This window comes from Panicum hallii, chromosome 5 (assembly GCF_002211085.1).
Source record: "Panicum hallii strain FIL2 chromosome 5, PHallii_v3.1, whole genome shotgun sequence".
Taxonomy (NCBI): domain Eukaryota; kingdom Viridiplantae; phylum Streptophyta; class Magnoliopsida; order Poales; family Poaceae; genus Panicum; species Panicum hallii.
Window position 1 is genome coordinate 48,821,198 of NC_038046.1, and position 23,755 is coordinate 48,844,952.

Below are 23,755 nucleotides of genomic sequence, written 5' to 3' on the forward strand. Positions count from 1 at the left end.
TCTGGCTTGACTGCAAGCTGGGCGGCAGTGTGGTTGCCAAAGTTCCTCTGAGCACAGGGCCGGCCTGCAAGTGCGGGCGACAGGAAGGTAAACCACTGGTCTCCTCACCTCGGTATTTCATTTTACATTGGAACTGAGATCGACATGAAACCGGCCGTTTTAGCTGATTTCTTCTGGCAACGGATCCTTCTTTCCCATTTTACATATGGAGTTTCATATGAAAAGGTCATTTTTTTCGAGCGTCGGGGTTTGCCAACTTTTCGATTTCCCACAGCCTCAGTCAGGGGCTCCACACCACCTCCGCCCCTTTTGCCCCAACCCCGGTCGCTCGGAGCACCCGCCACACGATCCTTGCCGACCTGGAAGACTTATCAGTTATCAGGTCTCCGCCTCAGGTCGACTCGAGCGCAGAAGCTCTGATGGCTGCGAAGCCAGCGGCACCTCGGATGACGAGGTGGGGGAGGACCGTCCCGAATCAGTATGTGGCTTATGCGTGTTGAGCTTGACAAAATCTCTTACCGCTGTAATAAGGATACATAGAAAGTCAACGATTTGGTATCGTAGGATCTGCTTCAACTACAAATTGTATTGGGAGCATTGGATATATCAGCTAATTTGGATGAGCATGTTTGTACGAACGGCATAAAGAAAACCTCAGATCTCGAATATTAGTTGCCTGTTGATCATTTCGACAGTAAACGATTTTGGTTTGCTAGGACAACTGTCTGGGTAAACCGTAAACACATTAATAACGAGTTAGCACAAAATTAGTAGATTTGTTCAGTAAAGCAATATTTTCACAATCTCCTTGTTGAGCAAAGCAATAGCTTTAGAGACATACATGAATGATTGTTTTATTATGGCAAGATGTTCAAAAATTTCAGAAATCTGTTTACATATGTGCTCAAAAAAGTATAGACTACCGCTTCAAAGAAAAATTAAGCCGCGTCAAAAAAAGTATAGACTCATTGTCTTCAATAGGTGGCACAAAGTACTCATCATGGTTGAAACTGAACCAATTGCACTATTAAAGCTGTACCACTTGTGATTTGTGAATAGCATGATCTCTCCATCATGTGCTGTTAAAACAGTTCACATTTTGCCATTTCGGCAATTTCCCCATGTGCTCATGTTCTGTTGGACGTTAAAGATTTCTTCTTCTGGGAAAAAGAGGAATTAAAATTGCAATGATCACAGTAACAATATTTATCTCTTTTGTGCAGGCAAAAATCACTCACTGCTTTCCATCACCTTTATTGGTCTGTTTATGGATTACCAAGGGAATACTCTTAGAGACTTTCTTAAAAGCAATGGTCATGTGGTGCTTCAGAGAGTGAACAATAACTATAATCTGAGATCTTTCACAGAAAAGGAGATAGAGCACATTACCAATGGATATAGCACTTTGCTGGGCAAAGGGGCATTCAGTGAGGTTTACAGAGGAGTATTAGATGATCAACTTCTGGTGGCAGTAAAGAAATACAAAGATGGGACCAGGAAAGAAGACTTGGCCAAAGAGGTGATAGTGCACTCTCAAATAAATCACAAGAATGTGGTAAGGCTTTTGGGTTGCTGCACTGAGGAAAATGCTCTAGCAATTGTTATGGAACTTATTTGTAATGGAAATCTTGGCGACCTCCTTCATCACAGTACTGCTAATGGCCATGTTTCCTTCCCTTTGTACAGACATTTGAGCATTGCTATTGAGTTAGCTGAAGTGTTATCGTCCATGCATTCAATGTATAGTCCTATTCTTCATGGGGACATTAAACCTGATAATATACTACTTGATGAAAATCTCGCGCCGAAGATATCAGATTTTGGAATAGCAAGATTGCTTTCTTCTGATGGGACCCAGCAAACCCAAAATATCATTGGTTCAATAGGTTACCTGGATCCTCTGTAGTGTCAGACTGGGATTCTAACTCCGAAGAGTGACATATATAGCTTTGGGGTTGTTTTGGTGGAAATGATTACCAGAAAGAAAGCGGCAGATGGAAACACTTACCTCATTCAAAATTTCATTGAGGCTCTTAAAAGAGGGAAAAAAGTGAGGCAAATGTTTGATAAGGAAATTATGGATGGGAAAAAAAGCATAAAGGTTCTTGATGATATTGCAAAGCTAGCAGCCCAATGCTTGATATTGGAAGACAAATTGCGCCCGGAAATGGTTGAAGTGGCAGATAGACTAAGGAAGTGTAGGAAAGATCTGCAGCTGCGCAGGAGGGAAGCAATGGTTGAGTCTTCAGGTAATTATGAAAGATATCTGATTTGTACGTTGTATTAACTAGAGAAGTGGGGGAAATTATATCTCCACACTTGACTTATTTCTTTTTGATGTTCTTGCAATTCAATTACACATATTTCTATATTGACACTCCATAGTCTATACCTTTTATACATACGCCTTTTGCCACACAATGTTGATGGTTAGAATTTTTCCTCTTCCTAATTGTATTGTATTATTTACTAAATAATTATTATATTGTGTTTCTTCCATGTGTAACTCCCTTATAACAGATTATCACATCATTCCTTGCTTCAATTAGTTCAAATTACCAAAAGTTTTTGAGAAATTATTCTACTATTTTTTGTTCCAACTAATTGACATGCACAATATTTTATTTCCCTGGAATCATGTCATATGTCCTTAACTTTTTCCATGATTAATATAAAATTCAGGGAATCTTTCCTTTTCTTATAGAGGTATTCCCTACGTGCTCAAGTAGATATTATTTAGTTATGTGTCTAGTTACAATTAAATCTTTGACCCCTAATGTATACAAAAGTATTAAGATATTTCACATGAAAATGATATCGGTAGATTTGTGATATGATATATTTATTAGTAACTTTAAATAACAATAAAATATTAAATGAAGCAACGTTCAAGGTCATGTATTGAAGACCTGTTGATGTTCCATAATTCATATTATCTTTTATGTTGAGCTTATTTTTGTGCTGTTTCTTTTACATGATTAAGGCACACTTATAAATATATAAATAAAAATTGAACGTTTTTAATAAATATATGAATAACCGAGGCAATTCATGAATTCAGTGACCAAGACATTTTGTCATTCCTTACATAAGCTCTAGTTTTTAGCTAACAAAAACATGGCATGTCAATCTCATAGCATATAATGCTATTCAAGTTCAGTGACATATATTAAATGTCCCCATAAATATTTCCTGCTATAAATAGGAAGGTAAGAAGGCAAAATTTAATATGAGTACAACCAAGAATGCTATACTAGGTAGGACCCTTTGATGAGGGCCTAACCTGTAATATTTTTATAAAAGAAAGTTTATGGAATCTGAAAGGTTATAGTTATCTAGCCCATATGCCACGAAATAAATAATAATGCACCACTGCTAAAACAACACGAAGGTTTATTCTCCATCCACATATGCATGTTTGGACATTGATGCGGTCTACAAAATACAACTTTGAGAAGTAATTCTTGCATACTATGTGTATAAAATCCAATCAATTTCAGTACATGCGTGGAAGGATGTAGTAATCTGGCCCATGGTATACCTTGTAAATAGTATTGCGCTACTGCGAAGTGCTAACACAAAAATATTTGTAGTGAAGCATGTTAGATTTTTTTAACAGTATTCCAATCTTCCCCAATGCAGGTAACAACTGCTTGCCTGAGCAACAAACTGCTTCTATTCCTGTTGACCCCACAACCAAAAATCCACCTACTCCATTATTGAATATTTCCCTCGCTGAACTAAGGGAAATAACCAGGAACTTCAGTGATGATACTCTAATAGGAGTGGGCTCACATGCTAAAGTTTTCCTTGGAGAGCTGAAAGATGGGCGAAAATCTGCGGTGAAGAAACTCGGCCAGAATTCTGTGGTGAAGAACCTTGACGGCTTTTTTTCTGAGCCTGATGACGAGTTCGTACATCAGGTCGGTGGCTGCCTACCTTGCCTCTTATTCTACAATCCCTTGCCTTTTATTCTACAATCTGCATCTGCTAGCACTTCTGCCGCAGGAAGGACTGTTTTCCGTATTCGTGTTGCAGGTTCAGGAAGTTTCAAGACTGAAGCATGATAATGTTGTCCAACTTCTCGGCTACTGTGTTGATGAGAACATCCGTGCTGTCATTTATGAGTATTCATCAAGGGGCTCCTTGCTTGATATTCTTCTAGGTAACGAACATTGAAACCTTGGACTTCCATATATTATTCTTAAGTTTGTTGCTTGGTGCATTCTGGTATACTTCATGAAAAGCAGCTAGCTACTATTCTTAATGAGCAGAACAACATAAAAAATGTGGATATGTTATATCGACTATATTTTTGACATTGTGCTACGCTAAGTTTGAACTAATATTCTATATCCATGAATGATTACAAGTCCCCGCCTAGGCACTCCTTCTACAGTGATACTAGTGAACATTCTATTTCTGGATACTCTTTGTTTCTTTTTTCCTTTTGCTTCATGCATTCAGGTATGCTTCATGAAAGCTGCTATGGGCTATTCTCTCATCTGCACACAATGGTGTGAGACATGTAGATGTTTATATGGTGACCTTTGTGTTTTGCTGTACATTAATTATTTTCTTTTGTTTAGGACTCCTCTTCAAAGAAGTACAATTAAAATCTTTGCTTTGCTTTAATCATTGGTGGAACAAACTTTTAGGCTTAGGAAGCCAGCAAAATTTGGGCACAGTTTTTGCCTTTTTGGTGAGGATTACTAGCGCAGTGCTCTTTTTCCTTAGCATCTGGCAGACACATGTCAACTATTTTCATTCTATCATAGATGGATAGAAGCAATCTAAGTTTTGCAAGCGAATTTGATATTCTTCTGGTTCATGATCAAAGGGAAAAATGGTGTCACAGGAACCCGACCTGGGGGAGTTCTGTCGTGGACCCAACGAGTCAAGATTGCCTTAAGTGCTGTGCAGGGGATTGAGTTCCTCCATCATAAGACAGAGCCTTGCATCATTCACAGTGACATCAAGTCGAGCAACATTCTCCTGTTCGATAATGATGTTGCAAAGATTGCAGACCTCCGTATCTCCAAAAATCGCCCTGGTTACTTGGATGATCTTATTTTGGATTGTGTTCATCCTTCCCATAATGTTTATGATGCACCCGAGTATGGAACTTAATATTCCAGTGCTTTCATAATCTTCCACTAGGCTTGGGATCAGAGATGGCATGTACTCTCACGCTTACTACATCCTTCTTGATTCTATTAGGTGTAAAGAAACTGGAGAGTTTACCAGGGAGAACGATGTATATAGCTTTGGGATTGTGCTGTTGGAGCTTTTAACCGGTCGCATATCAGGACATCCCCAGAACAGGCTCATGATTGTGGTATGTAAATTTGAAGCCAGAGGCATAATCTCTCTGGAAGATGATGCAGCACCTGAACTATTTATGGCATTGACATGCAGGCTATGCCAGGACTTAGTGATGAGGAGGTGCAAGTGCAACAATGTGTGGATCCAAGGCTTAGAGGAAAATACCCTCCCAAGGCTGCCGCCAGGGTAAAATTATTAACCATATTGTTTTTTAAATAAAAAATTATTGATAAGAGCAATTTTTTGGGTGGATGCTATGAGGTCACTCAACCTTTTGCAATAGAGCTTTCTTTTCTCTCGCAAAAGATGAACATACACACAAAAAATTGTGTGCCTTTACATATATCTCGTGTCAAATATCTGTTTAGTCTAAATTTAAGATGAAAAATATCAGCTAAAGTTTCTTCAGAATTAGAACTGCCGCCTCTTCTTTTTTAACGTTTAGAAAGATATAAGGTATTGTTTCCATATTTTGGTACTTCTCTAACGTGACAATTTTTGTTCGTTCTTCGTGTTAAGCTTGAAAGCTTATCTTGGTTCTGACGGTAGTATACGTAAACCAACGAATTCCTGTTCTGGCTAGCAGATGGCTGCAATCGCGTGCCGCTGTGTGCAAGACAAGGCGGACTCCCGCCCCAGCATGAGCATCGTTGTAGCCAATCTGCGCTCCTTACTGGAAAGCACGCCAAGCAAACTCTGGCTTTGGTGAAGCACCTGGAGTGTGATGCTTGTCTCTTCGGTGACGTGATTTTGTCAAATTGCTCTTTGTAGTAAGTATTAGTGACTCATCTAGGTGACCAATTGTGTGACAGAAGATTTCACTGCCATCTGCAGTAGTACTTTTTTTAATTATATCGTACCACTCAGACACTCACAGCGCACACACACTCACTCCTATGGATACTCATACATATTATTTTATCTCATACATATTATTTTATCTCTAAAGTCAGCAATGGATGACCGTGGTACATCTTCGGTTCATCTGGGAAGGAATAATGCAACTTGTGAGTTCATTTGCAAACTGCTGTTGCTGCTGAAGTAGCGTTCACAGCCATGTGGCAATTAACTCAAATCACATTATGTTCCGGTACCCTGTTGACTTGTTGTGCAACAACGATCGTCGACTCGTCATCCTCCTAGAGTGAGCATCTTTCACCAGCAGCGGCAAGGTGGACTCTGGATTTGCAATTTTGCACAAGTTTATAATCTTTGGAATCATTTCCTTCCAGCTGACATGTTTTTTTAACCGTATAACCTTTAGATACACTATTATGTTTTAGTGACGTAAACTTAAATTCTAAAATAAAATAATGTGGAAGTTCCAAGCTGTTATAGTTATGATAAATTTTTTCAACAGAGCTTGCATGGGCAAACATTTCATTAAGGAGGAGCAAGAAATATTACAATGCACTTGGCCTCATACCAAAACGCAAAGAAAATTGATAGCCAATGGAAATAGAGAACCGACCTATTACAAAGAAATAGAGAACCGACCTATTACAAAGGACAATTGGAAACTAGCCATCTGGAAACACAAAGTGCGACAGGTCGACCATTCCCGCCGCAATCCAACACCTTCCTTTCTCCACTATGACCCTGACCACACTTGACACTGTCGCTACCTTCACGTTCAACACCCTATTATTCCACTCCAGCCAGACCTTCCGGGCTGTTAGCATGCCTAGTGTGTCAAAGACTCTTCAATTATCTTTGCTACCCTATTCCAACCTTTTAGCCACCAATCAAGCAGCCCCTCCATCTGAACCTTTGGTTGAGGGAAAGAGGGGCTTAGCAGCTAGCTTGAACCAGCACTTCCTACTAATGTCACTGTTTTTATAATTTTTGAAAACGCTAATGCAGTTAGTAATGTCTTATAGATTCACTAATATGATCTAATATGGTACCTGCAAACTTGAAATTTTTTTTTTGCAAACAAAGAACGTGAAGCCGCTAACATTTTGTATGGCTGGATGCATGCACGCTAGCCTTTTGGGTTTTTTTATCAAACAATTCACACGTTTTCATCTGTTGTCATGCATTATCCGGTGACAAATGAATCCTAACGAAAGGAGAGAGAGAGAGAGAGAGAGAGAGAGAGAGATTTTGATTGTTATGCATGTATACATGCAAACATGCACGGTCCTCCGAAGGAGTGTGCATGGAGGCGGTGGTAGTTAGGATAGGCGGTTGTTTCCTTTCTTTTCCTCCGTAATTAATTGTTTATCTTTCTAATATTTAACATATTTATTTACTTCTCGTCAACCGGTTGATTTTTCGTTTATCTATCAATCGACGACGTGGTCTGTTGGATCGGCAACGGGCGGAGGAGATTGACTCATGTGTAAATGGTTCAGCCGGGTCCGCAAGCGTGTTTTCTTGCGCCCGTTTTAGCCGCTGTCGGGTCCGTTTGTTTGGTTCCCGCCCCCCTCCCCTCCCTCTCGCGGAATCGCCGCAACCAGCATTCCAGGGAGCTCCGGCAATGGCGTCCCGCCGGGTCGTCTCCTTCATCCGCTCCGCTTCCCACCCCCGGGAGGCCTCTCCCACCGACGTGCCCCCACGCGTGCCGCCGCACCTCGCCGTTCCCGGCCAGGTAACCTTTTCAACCTCGCCTCCGTCTACGTCTCGTCCGCTGCGGCCCGTGGGCGCCTTCCACCCCGCCGTCAGCGACCGGAAAGACCGGGTGGGCACCATCACTATGCTACTTCATTTTTGTGCTTATATCAACTTGCGTTGGGTATTTTGTCCAACGTTCAGGTCTGCAATTGTTCGATTGGGGTATGTTGGGGCTGGATTTGTGGTTGGTTTGTGTTTGATTGAGGTATGTGGGGCTAGATTTGGGAATTTGCGGTAGGATTGTGTTCGACTGAGATCCATGGGGTCTCAATTTGGGGATCATCGGTGTGAGGTACCTGAACTCTGTTTCTATAGGCTAGCTGCTATTCCTACTTCAATCGAACGCTCTAGGAATCGATGTGCAATTTGTTGCAGTGGTTTGGTGGTCTGACATTCTAAATGTCTAATACAGGATGTGTTATAATGGCCTTTATGCAGTGTAGGGAAGATCAGGGAAGGGGGTTTACAGGAACATCCTTGTGATGATGCTTTCAAGTTTAGCCGACTGACCATGCAAGTTACCTTCTGATTCCTAAACTGATTTTTCTTGGGCTGGCTGTTTTAGCTACTGACAAAACTGCTTTAATACCACGAGTCTACTAATATCTGTTTTGTTGCTCATGTGTGTTGTGTGTAATAGCCAGTAGATGCATTTTCAGGGAGTGACCAAGTATGCCCAATCTGCACTAGGTCTTCAATGGAATCCAACTAGTGTGTGCTCTTTTCATTTTGCAGCCAAAGAGTGAGTAGCCAACAGGTGTGTGTTCTTTATCATTTTCCTATTTGTGTTCCACTAGGTTCCTTTTGTAGGCCGTTAGCTTTAGATTTGGCCAATTTGTGTTCTGTTGGGAGGTAGGTATGGAGGGAGGGATGGAGTTCAACGTGTTTTGACGTGTCGTGTGCATCACTAGGATGTCAACTCAGAAAATTGCAGAAATCTTATTTAACACTATGTATTGGAACTTCAGTTCCTCTCATTTTACTTACCATCTAGAACTTCGGCATCTTGAATTTTTAGACAGTGAGAGATTGTAGCTAACCTGGTTGTACTTGACTTTTTTGTTAGAGCAGATTTGTTGTATGCTGTTTAATTTGTGGTTGACTAGAACCACATTTGTGTCCTCATAAGTGTGGTATATCATCTCTTTGTAGAATCTTAACTTTGACCGAAGCGCTAGATAATGTAGTTTTTGTTAAACAACTATGTGTATTACCATGTTCGAATTAAAAAACATCACAAACAAACTAATAGTGTAATTTTTTATAATTTACCATGTAACCGATCAAGGATTTACTTAACTTCAACGTGTACTTTCCTTTCAAGCCACTGAATGGAACAAATTACTTGTCTGCTAATTGTTTGTGGTGAATCTTGCAAAGTTGCATCATGCATTAATCTTAAATTACAGGGCTGCATGGTAGTTCACTAGTTCTGGAGTTATCATTTTGTTGTTTCTTCCCATGTTGAAACTGTGAGCTGCTTATGACATATTGCAATATGGTAGGTCCATATGCTTTTCTGAAACTCAATCATTAAATATTTCTGTTACTTTAGTATTGACTCACCCGATTATGTTGTATCATTATTTTCCAATCTATTTCTTATCATAATTTCTTCTAGAGTATCATGCGTGTGGAATCTCATTCTGAACAATGCATCATAGTTTAAGTTTTCTGATGTATGCTTGTTTTTGTTTAAAACTGTAACCTCAAAGTTTTCCCAAGCAGTAGTTGATTAATCTAAAAGTTCTGGTAAATATATATAGTGAGATCACTAGTATGAAAAAGTTACTACTTTTCCAGCATGCATTACACTGTAAGTTTGTTAGAATGAATCGTAACATTCAGCCTTATGTGATGAATTCATACCCGCATAAAGTCTTTGGATACTTTGATTTTCTTGTGAGCTCCCTACGCTTTTTTAGATAAGTGTGAGCTCCCTATGTATTCTAAATACTCCAAATACTTCTTTTTGTAGCCTCCCTGATCAGTTAATAATATATTCTCTGGCTTATCCTAGGTAGCTGGTACCACTATCAAAAGGATCCAATTTGAAAGCCAAGTAAATTTTCCAACATTTTATTTTGTTCAGCAGTAAATTTTTCCAACATCTTATTTTGTATTAACACCGTGATAATTTTATTTTGCACTCTCACTGTTTGTTTGGCAAGCCATTGTATGCTTTTCTAAGTGGTTTGATTTGGGGGCATTTGTGTTTGGTTTGTTATGGAGTTCAGGTTTTTCAATCTGTTGATTTTAGGGCCTCGATGCTTTTTGGGAGATTAGGTAGTGGCAAATTGCGGATAGAAAATATGTGGTTACTGAGTTTAAATATGTGGTTTCTACTCCATATGACTACTGCAGTGTTTACTAGATATGTAATCTTGGATAGAAAATATGTGGTTGCTAACTTTAAATAAAAAACAATTTGTACTGGAATTACACTTGGTGTAGCTGTATTATTTTTGTTATTTCATCATAATTTTTAAACTATACATGACTTGACCAAATCATTCTCCATTGTTTCTTGTTTGTGTGTGGTTACTTCTTTGGTGCACTTACCAATGTAAATATGCAAGTTGCTGTTTCTTCTTTTTTTTTGCATGAGTTAGTGTGTTAGGTAACTGTAACTAGTGTGTGTGGTAAAAGGGAAGATCTTTTGTAGACGCTCAACTAGAGTAGCTATAAGCTGACGCCTTTTATTTTTGTGGGTACGTTTTGCCATGCCTGGAAGCCATAGCCACCATCCTTAGCCTCAGCTAATAGCTTGTACCGATTCCATTCCGATGCGTGCTCCTATGCTAGCTGCTGCAGCATGCGGATGATGTATCTAGCTTTAGTCAAAGGTTGTGATGTATCTGTTTGTTTCACCCTTGGATAGCATTAGGTCAGTATCCAGATCATCGCTTGAGATTGCATTGTTCTGAAATTTGATATTCTGAAAATAAGTAATTCTAAATGTTTGCTGCTGAATAGCACCATCACTTAATTCTGTTTTCTTTTTGTAGTCCTCTTTTTGCATGCTTCCTGTTGAAAAACCTTATTATTAAAATATGGGGCTACCAACTCAAAAGTGTGTATGACTTTACCGAATCATTTATTTATTTATTCCTTGTATCAGTATGCTGTATTCTAGATACCATCTCCACGTTTTCTGGGGTGCATTCAGGTTCAGGCCTTGTGTCTTGCGTACCATCTTGTTCCATAATTAATGGGCAAGCATGTGAATCCATTTACAATTTCATTTTGGTAGTGAGGCTGGATCACCATTTAGCTGATAACTTTTTAGTTTTTTTGGTCAAATTTTTGTTTGATTTCTCTACCTCTTTCTCTCCCCCCTTCTAAGTTGGAATAAAACTAAAGGTGTGAGGGGGCAAGACAGAAGAGAGGAGATGCTTCTACAATTACGTTTTTGGTTTTCTCCATTTTCAGTTAAGTTCATCGTTGGCACCTTGGTAGCCAGCAGCCAACAACAAGGTGTAGTTGTAGCTAGATATTTTTGGAGATCAAAATTTGGTTGCAGCAGTACATGAGGGAGAGGGAACCTGCATATTGTTTTACAATAATATGTGACCTCAGGCCTCTGTGAACAGGTGCTGCTCCTGGATGTTGTTTTCTTATCTCTTATAGAAACGAGAACAAGATTGATCATTTGCAAATATGCACCGGTATCTTATAGTTTTGTGCTTCAGTAAGTGCATTTCATCCTGCAACAATTGCATATAGTTTCATTGATAGAAACCATAATATTGAACTAAATGTTTTCATCTATATTCATTTTATATTGGTTTGGTGAATGTTATTGTATCAGGAAGTTGCAGCAGCTAGTACTGGTGACATGAGAAAAGCTCCAGGTTTTTGCAGGTAAATCACTTCTGTTTTTGATGAAAAAAATAATATTCTCTGCAATCTATAGCCCCACAGTTAGAGAGCTAATAAAATGTTGTGAAACCAAAGGAACTCAAAATCTTATTGATGCATGTGTATATGGCCCTGTTTGGCACAGCTTCTCAACCAGCTTCTGAACAATTTTAAGCTGTGCGGTGGCCAAACGCTAAACTTCTTCACCGCTTCCCCCAGCAGCGCTTCCGCCCCTCCTTCACAAAACGCGCGTACCGTGAGTAGCGGGAGCGGACCAGCTTCTACGGCTTATCGGCCTCCGCCCCCCGCGCCCTCCGCCCGCGGCCTCCGCCCTGCGCCGGCCTCCGCCCCCGGCGCCGCCCCCGCCCCCCGCGCCCTCCGCCCCGGCGGCCTCTGCCCGCGGCCTCCGCCCCTAGCCCCCTCCGGCCCCCCGCGCCGCTCCCCCGCGCCGCCCCCGCGCCGCTCCCCCGCGCCGGCCCCTGCCTCCCCCCGCGCCGGCCACTGCACCGCCCCCCCCCCCGCGCCGGCCCCCGCGGCGCCTAGCGCCGCCCCCGCCGGCCCCCGCGCGACGTCCCCGCGCTGGCCCCCGCGGCGCCGCCCAGCGCCGCCCCCCGCCGGCCCCCGCGACGCCCCCGCGCGCCGGCTAGAGATTGAAGATCCCGACCATCAGAACCGCCATTGCCGGACCCTTCCACCCCTCATCGTCGAAGTCCCACCTCCGGCTATCGTTCTCGTCGTCCAACCACAAAAATTGATTTCTGGTGAGCCTCCGATGCTCATGCTCTCGTTATTTTGCGACGTTCGCCGTCGGTTTCCCCGGAACGCGGCCATGCCGCTCGTCCGCGCCGCCGTGGGCGCCGCTGCTCGTCGCCGGCCATCGCCGGCCAGTCTTTTGGCCGTCACGGGCGGCGTTGCAGGTGTCCTCGGCTGCAGCAAAGATGATGGTGCCGAACCTCGCCACCGGTTGGCCTCGCTGTCGCCGGGAACGGCCTGTCATGGTCCGGCCATGGCTGACCTTGACTGGTCCCGGTCTGGTTGACTGTGGGCCTAGGTTGTCAGTGACTAAAGGGGTTTCTAGGTAGAATTAGGACCGGTTGTAGGATCAAGAACACCGACTAGAGGGGGGTGAATAGGCGGTTTAAAACTAAAATCAACAACACTAGAGAAATTTAATTAGTAACAAAAGAAAGCCCTATGTCATGCTACTACTATGTCTAGAAAGGTTTGCAACCTAGGGTGACAAAATACAATTCAAGCTCTAGTAAAATAAATTTCTCAAAATAACAACAATTAAAGAGAGCTAGAGAAATAACCAAGCTTGACACACAAATTTATCCCGTGGTGTCGATGACTTGCCGGTCACCCCTAATCCACGTTGAGGTGGATTCCAAGAATCAACCGCTCCTCTATCAAGAACCTCTTGATCTTGAGCCGGCTAAAAACAAGGAACCACTCCACACCTCGATTTCACTAGAGTTGCTCTTCACCACTCCGGTGAGGTGAGCACAAAACCTCTCACAACCGAAATCGGGGCTTCTCAACAATCTCCTTCAAGAAGCTCCACGAAATCACCTTCTCCAAGCCGTCTAGGGAGCGGCAACTCCCAAGAGTAACAAGCCAATAATCCTTGCTTGAAGATTCCCTAGTGCCACAAAGCTCAAACTCTTGATGCAATGCACTAGGAAGCACTCTCACTCTCAAAAATGCAAATCCTTAGCAAGTGTGTGAGAGAGAGGGATGTCTTAGCTCTAGAGGGTCAAGAATGCAGTCCAAATGGCCAAGAGAGAGACCCAAGGGCCGGGCATTGGGTATATATAGACATCCCATCAAAAACTAGCCGTTACAAGTCTTTTCTGCGAGATCGCGGACCGTCCGGTTTCAAAAACCGGACCGTCCGCCGTTATAAACCAGAGAGTCAGAGAGCATTTAATGCGTGTCAGAACTAGCCGTTACAGCCCTGGCGGACCGTCCGCACCCAACCTGCGAACCATCCGCAGTTAAGTGTTCCACAACTCCAGAGACATGAGGGTCTCTGGAACAATCCTGAAATTAGCCGGCGGACCGTCCGCCACCAAAGGGCGGACCGTCCGCCGTTCATCCTAGACGAACAGGCAGAAACAACAATGTTTTTGGATCAAGTTATCAGAGAGCCTGCGGACCGTCCGCGCCACAGCCGCAGACCGTCCGCCGGCCACACAATTCAGACAGACCAGAGAACATCCTTTCTGGAACGAAAAAGAATTAGAGTGGCGGACCGTCCGCCATGGAGAGCCGGACCGTCCGCCCCCAACCAGATATTTCCACTAAGCCTTCTGAAACGGTAGCGGACCGTCCGCACCCAAGGTGCGGACCGTCCGCGCTTGAGCAGTCAGCACTCAAACATGTCCTTTTTCAAAACCCCGGCAAAGCGTAGTTAGCCCTCATGCATGCACACAGATATTTTGAGCAAAATGGCACTAGAGACCTGTCAAGCACGAGTACATGACCCCTCTTGATAGTACGGCTATCTATCCAACAAATCCGGTCACTTATCATCCACTAAACACCTTGTGACCGGTAAAATTCAAAAGACCCTATTTTATACCTTTGCCTTGAGCCCAAATTTTTCTCATCGTCTCCAAAAATCCACACGTTCGCAAATAACTCTCATTCATCCGTGGATCAACCTATACTCATTTTCTCAAAAAGAATTGTTAATCCACAAACCGTTGTCATTAATTACCAAAACACGAATTAGGGGCCTAGATGCTTTCAATCTCCCCCTTTTTGGTAATTGATGACAACACTAAGTTTTGGAGTGATAAAAGTGTTCAAGTCAACTTCATACGCTAGGCATAAGGTAAACTTGAAATTGAACTTTGGAAAAACTTACTCATTTTTCTTGAAAATTTCAGAATATTGTACGAATAAGTTCACCAAGTTCGATGAGTAGAGAGAACTCCCCCTTGATATGTGCATATAAATTTGAATGAATATCCAGAGCACACATAATTATATATGAGCATTTTGACGGAGTTTTCCCTACAAGTGGAAATCGAGGCATACAAGATACACAATATATATGACATGAATTTTAGCTTGATTATCATAGCCTCACAACCACAAGATGATCATAAGTAAATAGAAGTAGCGTACATCAACATAGTTCATCACAAATGACAAGCCAAATCCATGCAAGATATAAAACATAAGTCCATCCAATAAAGTTCAACACAAATTAAAATATTAGTGGCAAGCGGAAGCAAAAGCGGATGAGTTCCATGAGAAATCCATGAGCTCCCCCTAGATCAAGGCACTCCAAAGCTCCTTCTCCCCCTTTGGCATCAATTGCCAAAAGGATCAATCCATCAGCGGCGGAGGAGGAGGCGGTGGATAGAACGGCTGGTGCGGGTAGAACTCTGGAGGCGGCACTGGAGCCGGGAACACTGAGTAGAAGTGGTCAGAAAACCCGGTGAAGGCTGTGCTGAAGGTGTCAAAGCGCTGCTCTAAATGCTGCTGCCTATGCTCGAGCTGCTCAACCTGCTCAGACGAAGGCAAATCCTCAAAACGGGAGTCAAGAGCTGCAATATCGGAGTGTAAACTCTCCTGAACACCCTGCATCTGAGCCATCATGGGCTGGAACATCTGCTGCTGCATGTTCTGGAAGTTGAGATCCATCTGACTCTGCATCTGACTAGTCAACCCGGCAATCTGAGAAGAGAGATCTGCCTGCATGGATGTAAAATACTGATCAAAATAGCCAGCTGGAGGAGCCCACTGCTGCTGTGCGGGAGGGGGTGGTGGGGGCATGCCATGCTGAGCTGCAGCCGCTCCTATGTGAGCATCATCGTCACTATCGTCATCACCACCATGCCCCTGTGCTTCAGCATCTCCAGGGAAAGGAGTCAACGGCCTCATAAGAAAAGCATGATCATTCTTGAAGGGCCTAAAAGGAGTATGCTTGCACTCACAAATGCCTCTGAAAGAGGTCGTTGCCTTGATGATGGACATAATGTATGGAGCAAAGTATAAGTTCATCTCCATATTGAGCTTTAAATCTGCAAGCTGATCCATGATGAGGGCAATGACATCAATTCTATTCCCATTCATGACATGAGAGATCACATTCCAATAGAGCCCTCTAACCTTGTCCTTGTTGCCACTCTTAGGCATGAATGTGACTCTTGCAATTTTATTGATCACTGCAGGATGATGCCTCATACCCTGAGTTCCCCCAAAGCTTCTGGCAATACCAAGATGTGCAGGCTCATAGTACATGGGGTAGTCATTCTCATCTAGAGGATTTTCCAAGACTACATTCATGCTTTGCTCACTGGTGATGAAATCATAGTCCAACTGATTAGCTGCAGCAAACTGGGCAAATGTGGCAAAATATGTTCTTTTCCCAGTGGACCACCTAAACATGCCAGCTACCATATCAATTTCTAGGGTGGCATAGAACTGGCGTATGACTGTTTCATTCCAATCACATCTATGTTGCAGAAAATTTGCTAACCCCATTTCCTCAAATCTGTCTACTAGATCAGTCATGACAGGATGTGATCTCATATACCCAAGGTCAATGGTTTGATGTTTGAACACAGTCTTTTTAACCAAATGACCGAAGTAAGCATCTTGTTGTACCTTGGTTCTGAAAAAGAGGATGTTGGTGTCACAAGGCATGTCGAACTGATTCACTGCTCTAGCATTAGCATAGCTCTCAGCAGTCCACTATCGGCTAGGAAGATCTAGCCCCATCAAGACAGTAACATCATCTTCAAAGTCCTCAAGTTCCTCCTCTGAAGAATCATCACCAACACCACCCACTGAGGATGCAGCAGCCATGTCACTAGGATTAGGAGCATAGTCGGAGTCATCGGAATTATCACCATCCCTTTGCCTCTTTGATGTTCCAACCTTCTTGATTTTTGAAGTGAAAGCTTTGAGAATTTTCCGAGGTGGCCTGAGATCAAGAATTGACCATAAGAACAATTACAAAAATAAGATATCCAATCCATAATCATATAAGTCAACTCTGATTATTTCTGAAAAAATTTGCCACCGGCGGACCGTCCGCGTGACACTAGCGGACCGTCCGCTTCGAGACGCGGACCGTCCGCCTACTGACAGCGGACCGTCCGCGACGCATCTGTTCAGCGCATGAACATAGCAGTCGCCCCAACCTTTGATCCATCCACAATTTGAGTTTAGATTCAAATCCACCAACCGAATTAATACTACACCATCTCCTCATCACTAGGAACAATTTGCCCCAACTATTTGCAAGAATCCATGGCCCAAAAATAGATCGGAGCAACTAACCCTAACTCTTTCCAATGAGTAAATCCAAAAACAAGAGTTAGGGATTCATTGAAATACCGAGAGGACATGATGAAGAATGTCGATAAGAGTCCGGGGATGTGCTCGGACTGTCCGCGAATCACGCCAAAAATCCTTGACCTTGAAGTCTTCCCCACGTGCTTGAGAGAGAAGGAGGAGGTGCTTTTGAAGAGAAAAGCTCGGTTTGGTGAGAGGAGAGAAAGGGACAGCCTAATATAAGCCAAGTCTGGTCGGCCCCATCTTTCTGTCACGTGGCGGACCGTCCGCGATTTCCAGGCGGACCGTCCGCTTCCAAATTTTGCTGCTGACATCAGTTCTGCAGAGCGTCTGGTGACCAATCTTGATGACCCGCGGACCGTCCGCCTCTTACCCGCGGACCGTCCGCTTCGTAACACTGTGGCCCAAAATAACATTGCAGTCCCTCTGGTGATCGGTTCACATGACCTGCGGACCGTCCGCCAATTACACGCGGACCGTCCGCTTCATAACTTCTGCGGCCCAAAATAAGTTGCAGTGTCTCTGTTGAACTAACCTCATAAACCGCGGACCGTCCGCCTCTTACCCGCGGACCGTCCGCCGAACCAAATTTCAATCTGTTCAGAATTCAGCCAATTTTCATAATTCCAACTTCAATATGGGATCATTGCTCATATAAAAATCAAAAAATCTCAAATCTTGCATGAAAACCTTCCAAACTCTCATATGAGCAAGTTATAACAAGAATTCAAAAATAAATCGAGTGAAATCATGAAAAGTCATAAACGGCTCAAAAAATCCCACAAAATTCAGAAAATTGAAACAAAGAAAACATGGAAGAACCATATGTCACATGTGCTAGTTTTCAAGCCACATTTGAGAAGTCAATGATGTTTAACTCATTTCTTAACTTGCAAAACCGAGATTCATCCAAGGGCTTAGTAAATATATCGGCTAATTGATGAACCAACTTGATCTTGTACTTGAGAATTATCGTTACTAGAATCTTGAACTATTTGTTGTGCTTGATCATTTGAGATAGATGTTGAAGGATTAACTCTAATAGAGATAGAATGACCATCATCACTTTCATCTTCTTTTCTTGGTCTAACGTCACAAATTGACATATTTTTCATTGCATTTCTTAAACCATCACTTCTCACATCATCAAGATTTTCTTGTTCATTATGAGACCCATTTGTTTCACCAAATTCAACATTATATGCTTCTTCAACAATACCATGTGTTTTGTTGTAGACCCGATAAGCCTTGCTACAAGATGAATACCCGAGAAGAAAACCCTCATCACATTTGCTTTGGAACTTTGATAACCGAGTTCCCTTCTTGAGAATATAGCATTTGCAACCAAATACTCTAAAATATGATATATTTGGTTTCCTTCCAATGAGCAACTCATATGGGGTCTTGTTATGGAATCTGTGGCAATACAATCTATTAGACGCATGACAAGCCGTGTTGATTGCTTCGGCCCAAAAACTATCGGAAACATTGTACTCGGAAAGCATTGATCTTGCCATGTCAATCAAGGTTCTATTTTTCCGCTCAACAAGACCATTTTGTTCCGGAGTGTACTTGGTTGAAAATTCATGCTTGATTCCTTTCTCATCACACCATTCTTCAACTCTTGTGTTTTTAAATTCACTTACATTGTCACTCCTCACTCTCTTCACCTTGAGTTCAAATTTATTTTCGGCCCTTGTCAAGAATTTTTTGAATATGTCATAAGTATCGGCTTTGTCATGAAGAAAGAAAACCCAAGTATACCTTGAGTAATCATCCACTACCACAAGACAATAGCAATTTCCACCAATACTTCTATAAGTAGTAGGACCAAATAAATCAATATGCAATAATTCCAATGGTCTCTCGGTTGACATGACACTCTTAGTTGGATGAGCATTTGCAACTTGCTTCCCGGCTTGACATGCACTACATAACTTATCTTTCTCAAACTTCACATTCTTCAAGCCAACTACTAAATCATGCTTTATAAAACGGTTGAGTTGTTTCATGCCAATATGACCAAGTCTTCTATGCCATAACCAACCCAAAGATGATTGAGTGAACAAACATATAGACAAGTTGGCCTCTTTAGTAGCAAAATCCACAAGATATACATCCTCATATCTAAATCCCGTAAAGATGTGATTTTTTCCATCCAAGCTAGTCACTACTACATCATCTTTAGTGAAACTACATTTATATCCAAAATCACAAAGTTGAGTGACCGCTAAGAGATTGAACTTGAGAGAATCAACCAACAATACTTTTGAAAGAGAATGATCACTTGAGATTGAAATTGTACCAACTCCTTTGACTTTGCCTCGGCTATTGTCACCAAAGATAATATCACTATAGCCATCCACATTCTCATCTAGAGAGGAAAACATCATCGGATCTCCGGTCATGTGTTGAGTGCATCCACTATCAAGTACCCAATATCTTCCTCCGGACTTGTAGTTCACCTACAATAAAGAAATAACTCTTTTAGGTACCCAAACTTTCTTGGGTCCTTCAACGTTAGCAACCAAGACTTTTGGTACCCAAATGGCATTCTTTTTAGCACCATCTATAGGTATTCCAACAAATTTTGCACTAACATTGCCATTTGAATTTCTCATAAGAATGTAACTTGAATCAAAGGATATGACTTTCATGTTGATGCAATTCTTCTCAACATGACCAACCTTCTTGCATTTTTCACAATATGACTTACCACTACTCTTCACAAAGGTAGTTTTGGTTTGCACAAAAGCCTTCTTCCCTTTCTTAGGAATATATCCAAACCCTTGCTTGTTCAAGGTGAACTTTTGACTTGCCCAACAATGATTAAACATGGCTCTGCTATCATAGCACTTTCTCAAATCATTAGTCAAGCAAGTAACCTCTTTCTTTAACAAATAATTTTCCATAATGAGAGATTCATTGCAAGATGAGTCATCAATTTTGGTGCAAAAAGAGCTAGTAGGACTAGAACCACAAGGTTTATCATCAATTAAGTCACAACTCACACCAATGCTCAATGTTGCTTTTCTTTCATGATTAAGTAGGGCATTGTGAGCTTCCTCAAGCTTCTCATGAGTTTCTTTGAGATTCTCATGTGAAGTGTTTAGCTCCTCATAGGAATCTTGAAGAGAAGAAAACTTCAACCTCAATTCCTTTAACTTGGCCTTTTCTTTAGTCATGAATTCATCGGCATCATTGAGCCTTTCAACAAGATCATCATATGAAAGTTCATCAAGTTCATCATCTTGTTGTACCTTTGCACCACCCTTTGCCATAAGACAATGTGGTGTGGAGAAGAGAGATGGAGCCTCCTTGATGGCGATCCCGGCAACTCCCTTGGATGGCTTGTCATCATCATCATCGGAGCTTGCATCGGAATCCCACTCAACAAAATAAGCTTGACCATTCTTCTTCTTCTTGATGAACTTCTTCTTCTTCTTTTCATCATTTTTCTTATCTTTCTTGTTCTTGTCATCTTTCTTGTTTGGACAATTGACACTAATATGACCCATTTCACCGCATTGGAAACAAGTCTTGTCCATAAAAGGATTTTTCTTGATGATTGACCTTTCTTGCCAAAGTTCTTCTTGCTCATCATTCTATTGAATCTCTTGACAAAGAGAGCCATCTCTTCATCCGATTCCTCTTCTTGGCACTCACTTTCTTCTTCCTTTTTGCTATCTTGAGCTTTGAATGCCACACTTTTCTTTTTCATATCAATCTCTCCCCCATGAGCTTCATCTTGAGATTTCTTGAACATGTCATGAGTGAGAACTTCTCCCAATATTTGTGTGGGAGTTGCGGTCTTCACATTTGACCTTACAAGCAAGGTCACAATTGTATCATATCTTTCCGGAAGGCATCTAAGAAATTTGTGGTTGAAATCCGCATCCGGTACCTCAAATCCAAGTTCCTTAAGGTCATTCACAATGTCATTTAGCCGGTTGAACATCTCGGCTATACTCTCATCCTTCTTCATGGTAAATTCACTAAAATTTCCCTTAAGCAAATATAACTTGGCCTCTTTCACACTTGATGTGCCCTCATGAATTTCCATGAGCTTTTCCCATATGTCATGTGCATTTGTGAGACTCTTGACTCTATTGAATTCGGTCACACCAAGGGCACTAAAGAGCATATTGACCCCTTGATCATTTAGTATCTCATTTTCCTCTTCTAGGGGTGTCAAATTTTTTGAGTCCAAAATGATATATCCATCATTTACCACTCTCCATAGCTTTCTACTCATGGCTTTGATATGAGCCGACATCCTAGTCTTCCAATAATCATAATTGTTCCCATCAAAGAACGGTGGCTTCCCAACATGAATTCCATTATCACTAGTCATTGTTCTACTCCAAGATGGTTAAATCCGCAATTAATGGAGTACTTAGCTCTGGTACCACTTGTAGGATCAAGAACACCGACTAGAGGGGGGGTGAATAGGCGGTTTAAAACTAAAATCAACAATACTAGATAAATTTAATTAGTAACAAAAGAAAGCCCTATGTCATGCTACTACTATGTCTAGAAAGGTTTGCAACCTAGGGTGACAAAATACAATTCAAGCTCTAGTAAAATAAATTTCTCAAAATAACAACAATTAAAGAGAGCTAGAGAAATAACCAAGCTTGACACACAAATTTATCCCGTGGTGTCGATGACTTGCCGGTCACCCCTAATCCACGTTGAGGTGGATTCCAAGAATCAACCGCTCCTCTATCAAGAACCTCTTGATCTTGAGCCGGCTAAAAACAAGGAACCACTCCACACCTCGATTTCACTAGAGTTGCTCTTCACCACTCCGGTGAGGTGAGCACAAAACCTCTCACAACCGAAATCGGGGCTTCTCAACAATCTCCTTCAAGAAGCTCCACGAAATCACCTTCTCCAAGCCGTCTAGGGAGCGGCAACTCCCAAGAGTAACAAGCCAATAATCCTTGCTTGAAGATTCCCTAGTGCCACAAAGCTCAAACTCTTGATGCAATGCACTAGGAAGCACTCTCACTCTCAAAAATGCAAATCCTTAGCAAGTGTGTGAGAGAGAGGGATGTCTTAGCTCTAGAGGGTCAAGAATGCAGTCCAAATGGCCAAGAGAGAGACCCAAGGGCCGGGCATTGGGTATATATAGACATCCCATCAAAAACTAGCCGTTACAAGTCTTTTCTGCGAGATCGCGGACCGTCCGGTTTCAAAAACCGGACCGTCCGCCGTTATAAACCAGAGAGTCAGAGAGCATTTAATGCGTGTCAGAACTAGCCGTTACAGCCCTGGCGGACCGTCCGCACCCAACCTGCGAACCATCCGCAGTTAAGTGTTCCACAACTCCAGAGACATGAGGGTCTCTGGAACAATCCTGAAATTAGCCGGCGGACCGTCCGCCACCAAAGGGCGGACCGTCCGCCGTTCATCCTAGACGAACAGGCAGAAACAACAATGTTTCTGGATCAAGTTATCAGAGAGCCTGCGGACCGTCCGCGCCACAGCCGCAGACCGTCCGCCGGCCACACAATTCAGACAGACCAGAGAACATCCTTTCTGGAACGAAAAAGAATTAGAGTGGCGGACCGTCCGCCATGGAGAGCCGGACCGTCCGCCCCCAACCAGATATTTCCACTAAGCCTTCTGAAACGGTAGCGGACCGTCCGCACCCAAGGTGCGGACCGTCCGCGCTTGAGCAGTCAGCACTCAAACATGTTCTTTTTCAAAACCCCGGCAAAGCGTAGTTAGCCCTCATGCATGCACACAGATATTTTGAGCAAAATGGCACTAGAGACCTGTCAAGCACGAGTACATGACCCCTCTTGATAGTACGGCTATCTATCCAACAAATCCGGTCACTTATCATCCACTAAACACCTTGTGACCGGTAAAATTCAAAAGACCCTATTTTATACCTTTGCCTTGAGCCCAAACTTTTCTCATCGTCTCCAAAAATCCACACGTTCGCAAATAACTCTCATTCATCCGTGGATCAACCTATACTCATTTTCTCAAAAAGAATTGTTAATCCACAAACCGTTGTCATTAATTACCAAAACACGAATTAGGGGCCTAGATGCTTTCACCGGTAGAAATAGTAACAGCCCATTCAATAAGCAGTCTGCTAAATATGTAACTTCTGTGATCAGCTGCTTCTTTGATAAGCTGCTTCTCTGGCCAGCTAGCCACCAGCTGGCTTCAGAATAAGTTTCAGCTGTGCCAAACAGGCCCTATGTGTGTTTTTCATTGAACTCACATGTAATCATTCTTTTTTTTCAGATATTGTAAATGTTGTGGCGGTGTTGAGATTCATAGTTCAAAAGTCATAACTGGTGTGTACAGATAGAGGGGCACAACAAATAGACGTGCATCATGAACTTTTTGTTTATTTGTTTATTTGTTATTGGTCAGCTAGGAGAAATTTTAATTGTAATTGTGCTTTCGGCCAAAAAATTTGCATATAACTTTTTATTTGTTATTATTTTTGTATGTATTTTAGTTGTAAAAAAAGGCACAACTACCACCTGAGACCTCTTTAATAGCCCCAAACAGAGCAAATGCTAAATAGTCGACTGTTATCGTTGATGGGCATACAAAGTTACAAACCACGAAAGCATGCTTTGTAGCTGACAACACAGGCAACAGAACA

At 42.3% G+C, this 23,755-nt stretch overlaps 1 protein-coding gene across 1 annotated transcript; it reads left to right on the top strand.

The window, feature by feature from the left end:
- LOC112895652 (dual specificity protein kinase zak2-like) lies at nt 1–23,691 on the top strand. The gene is given in 9 exon segments (XM_025963632.1): nt 1–87; nt 1,224–2,249; nt 3,643–3,923; nt 4,039–4,165; nt 4,841–5,117; nt 5,221–5,338; nt 5,419–5,511; nt 11,753–11,805; nt 23,386–23,691. Coding segments are annotated over 8 exon segments (1,998 nt in total). The 5' UTR covers nt 1–87; nt 1,224–1,267; the 3' UTR covers nt 23,453–23,691.
- Nucleotides 23,692–23,755: the final 64 nt, after the last annotated feature.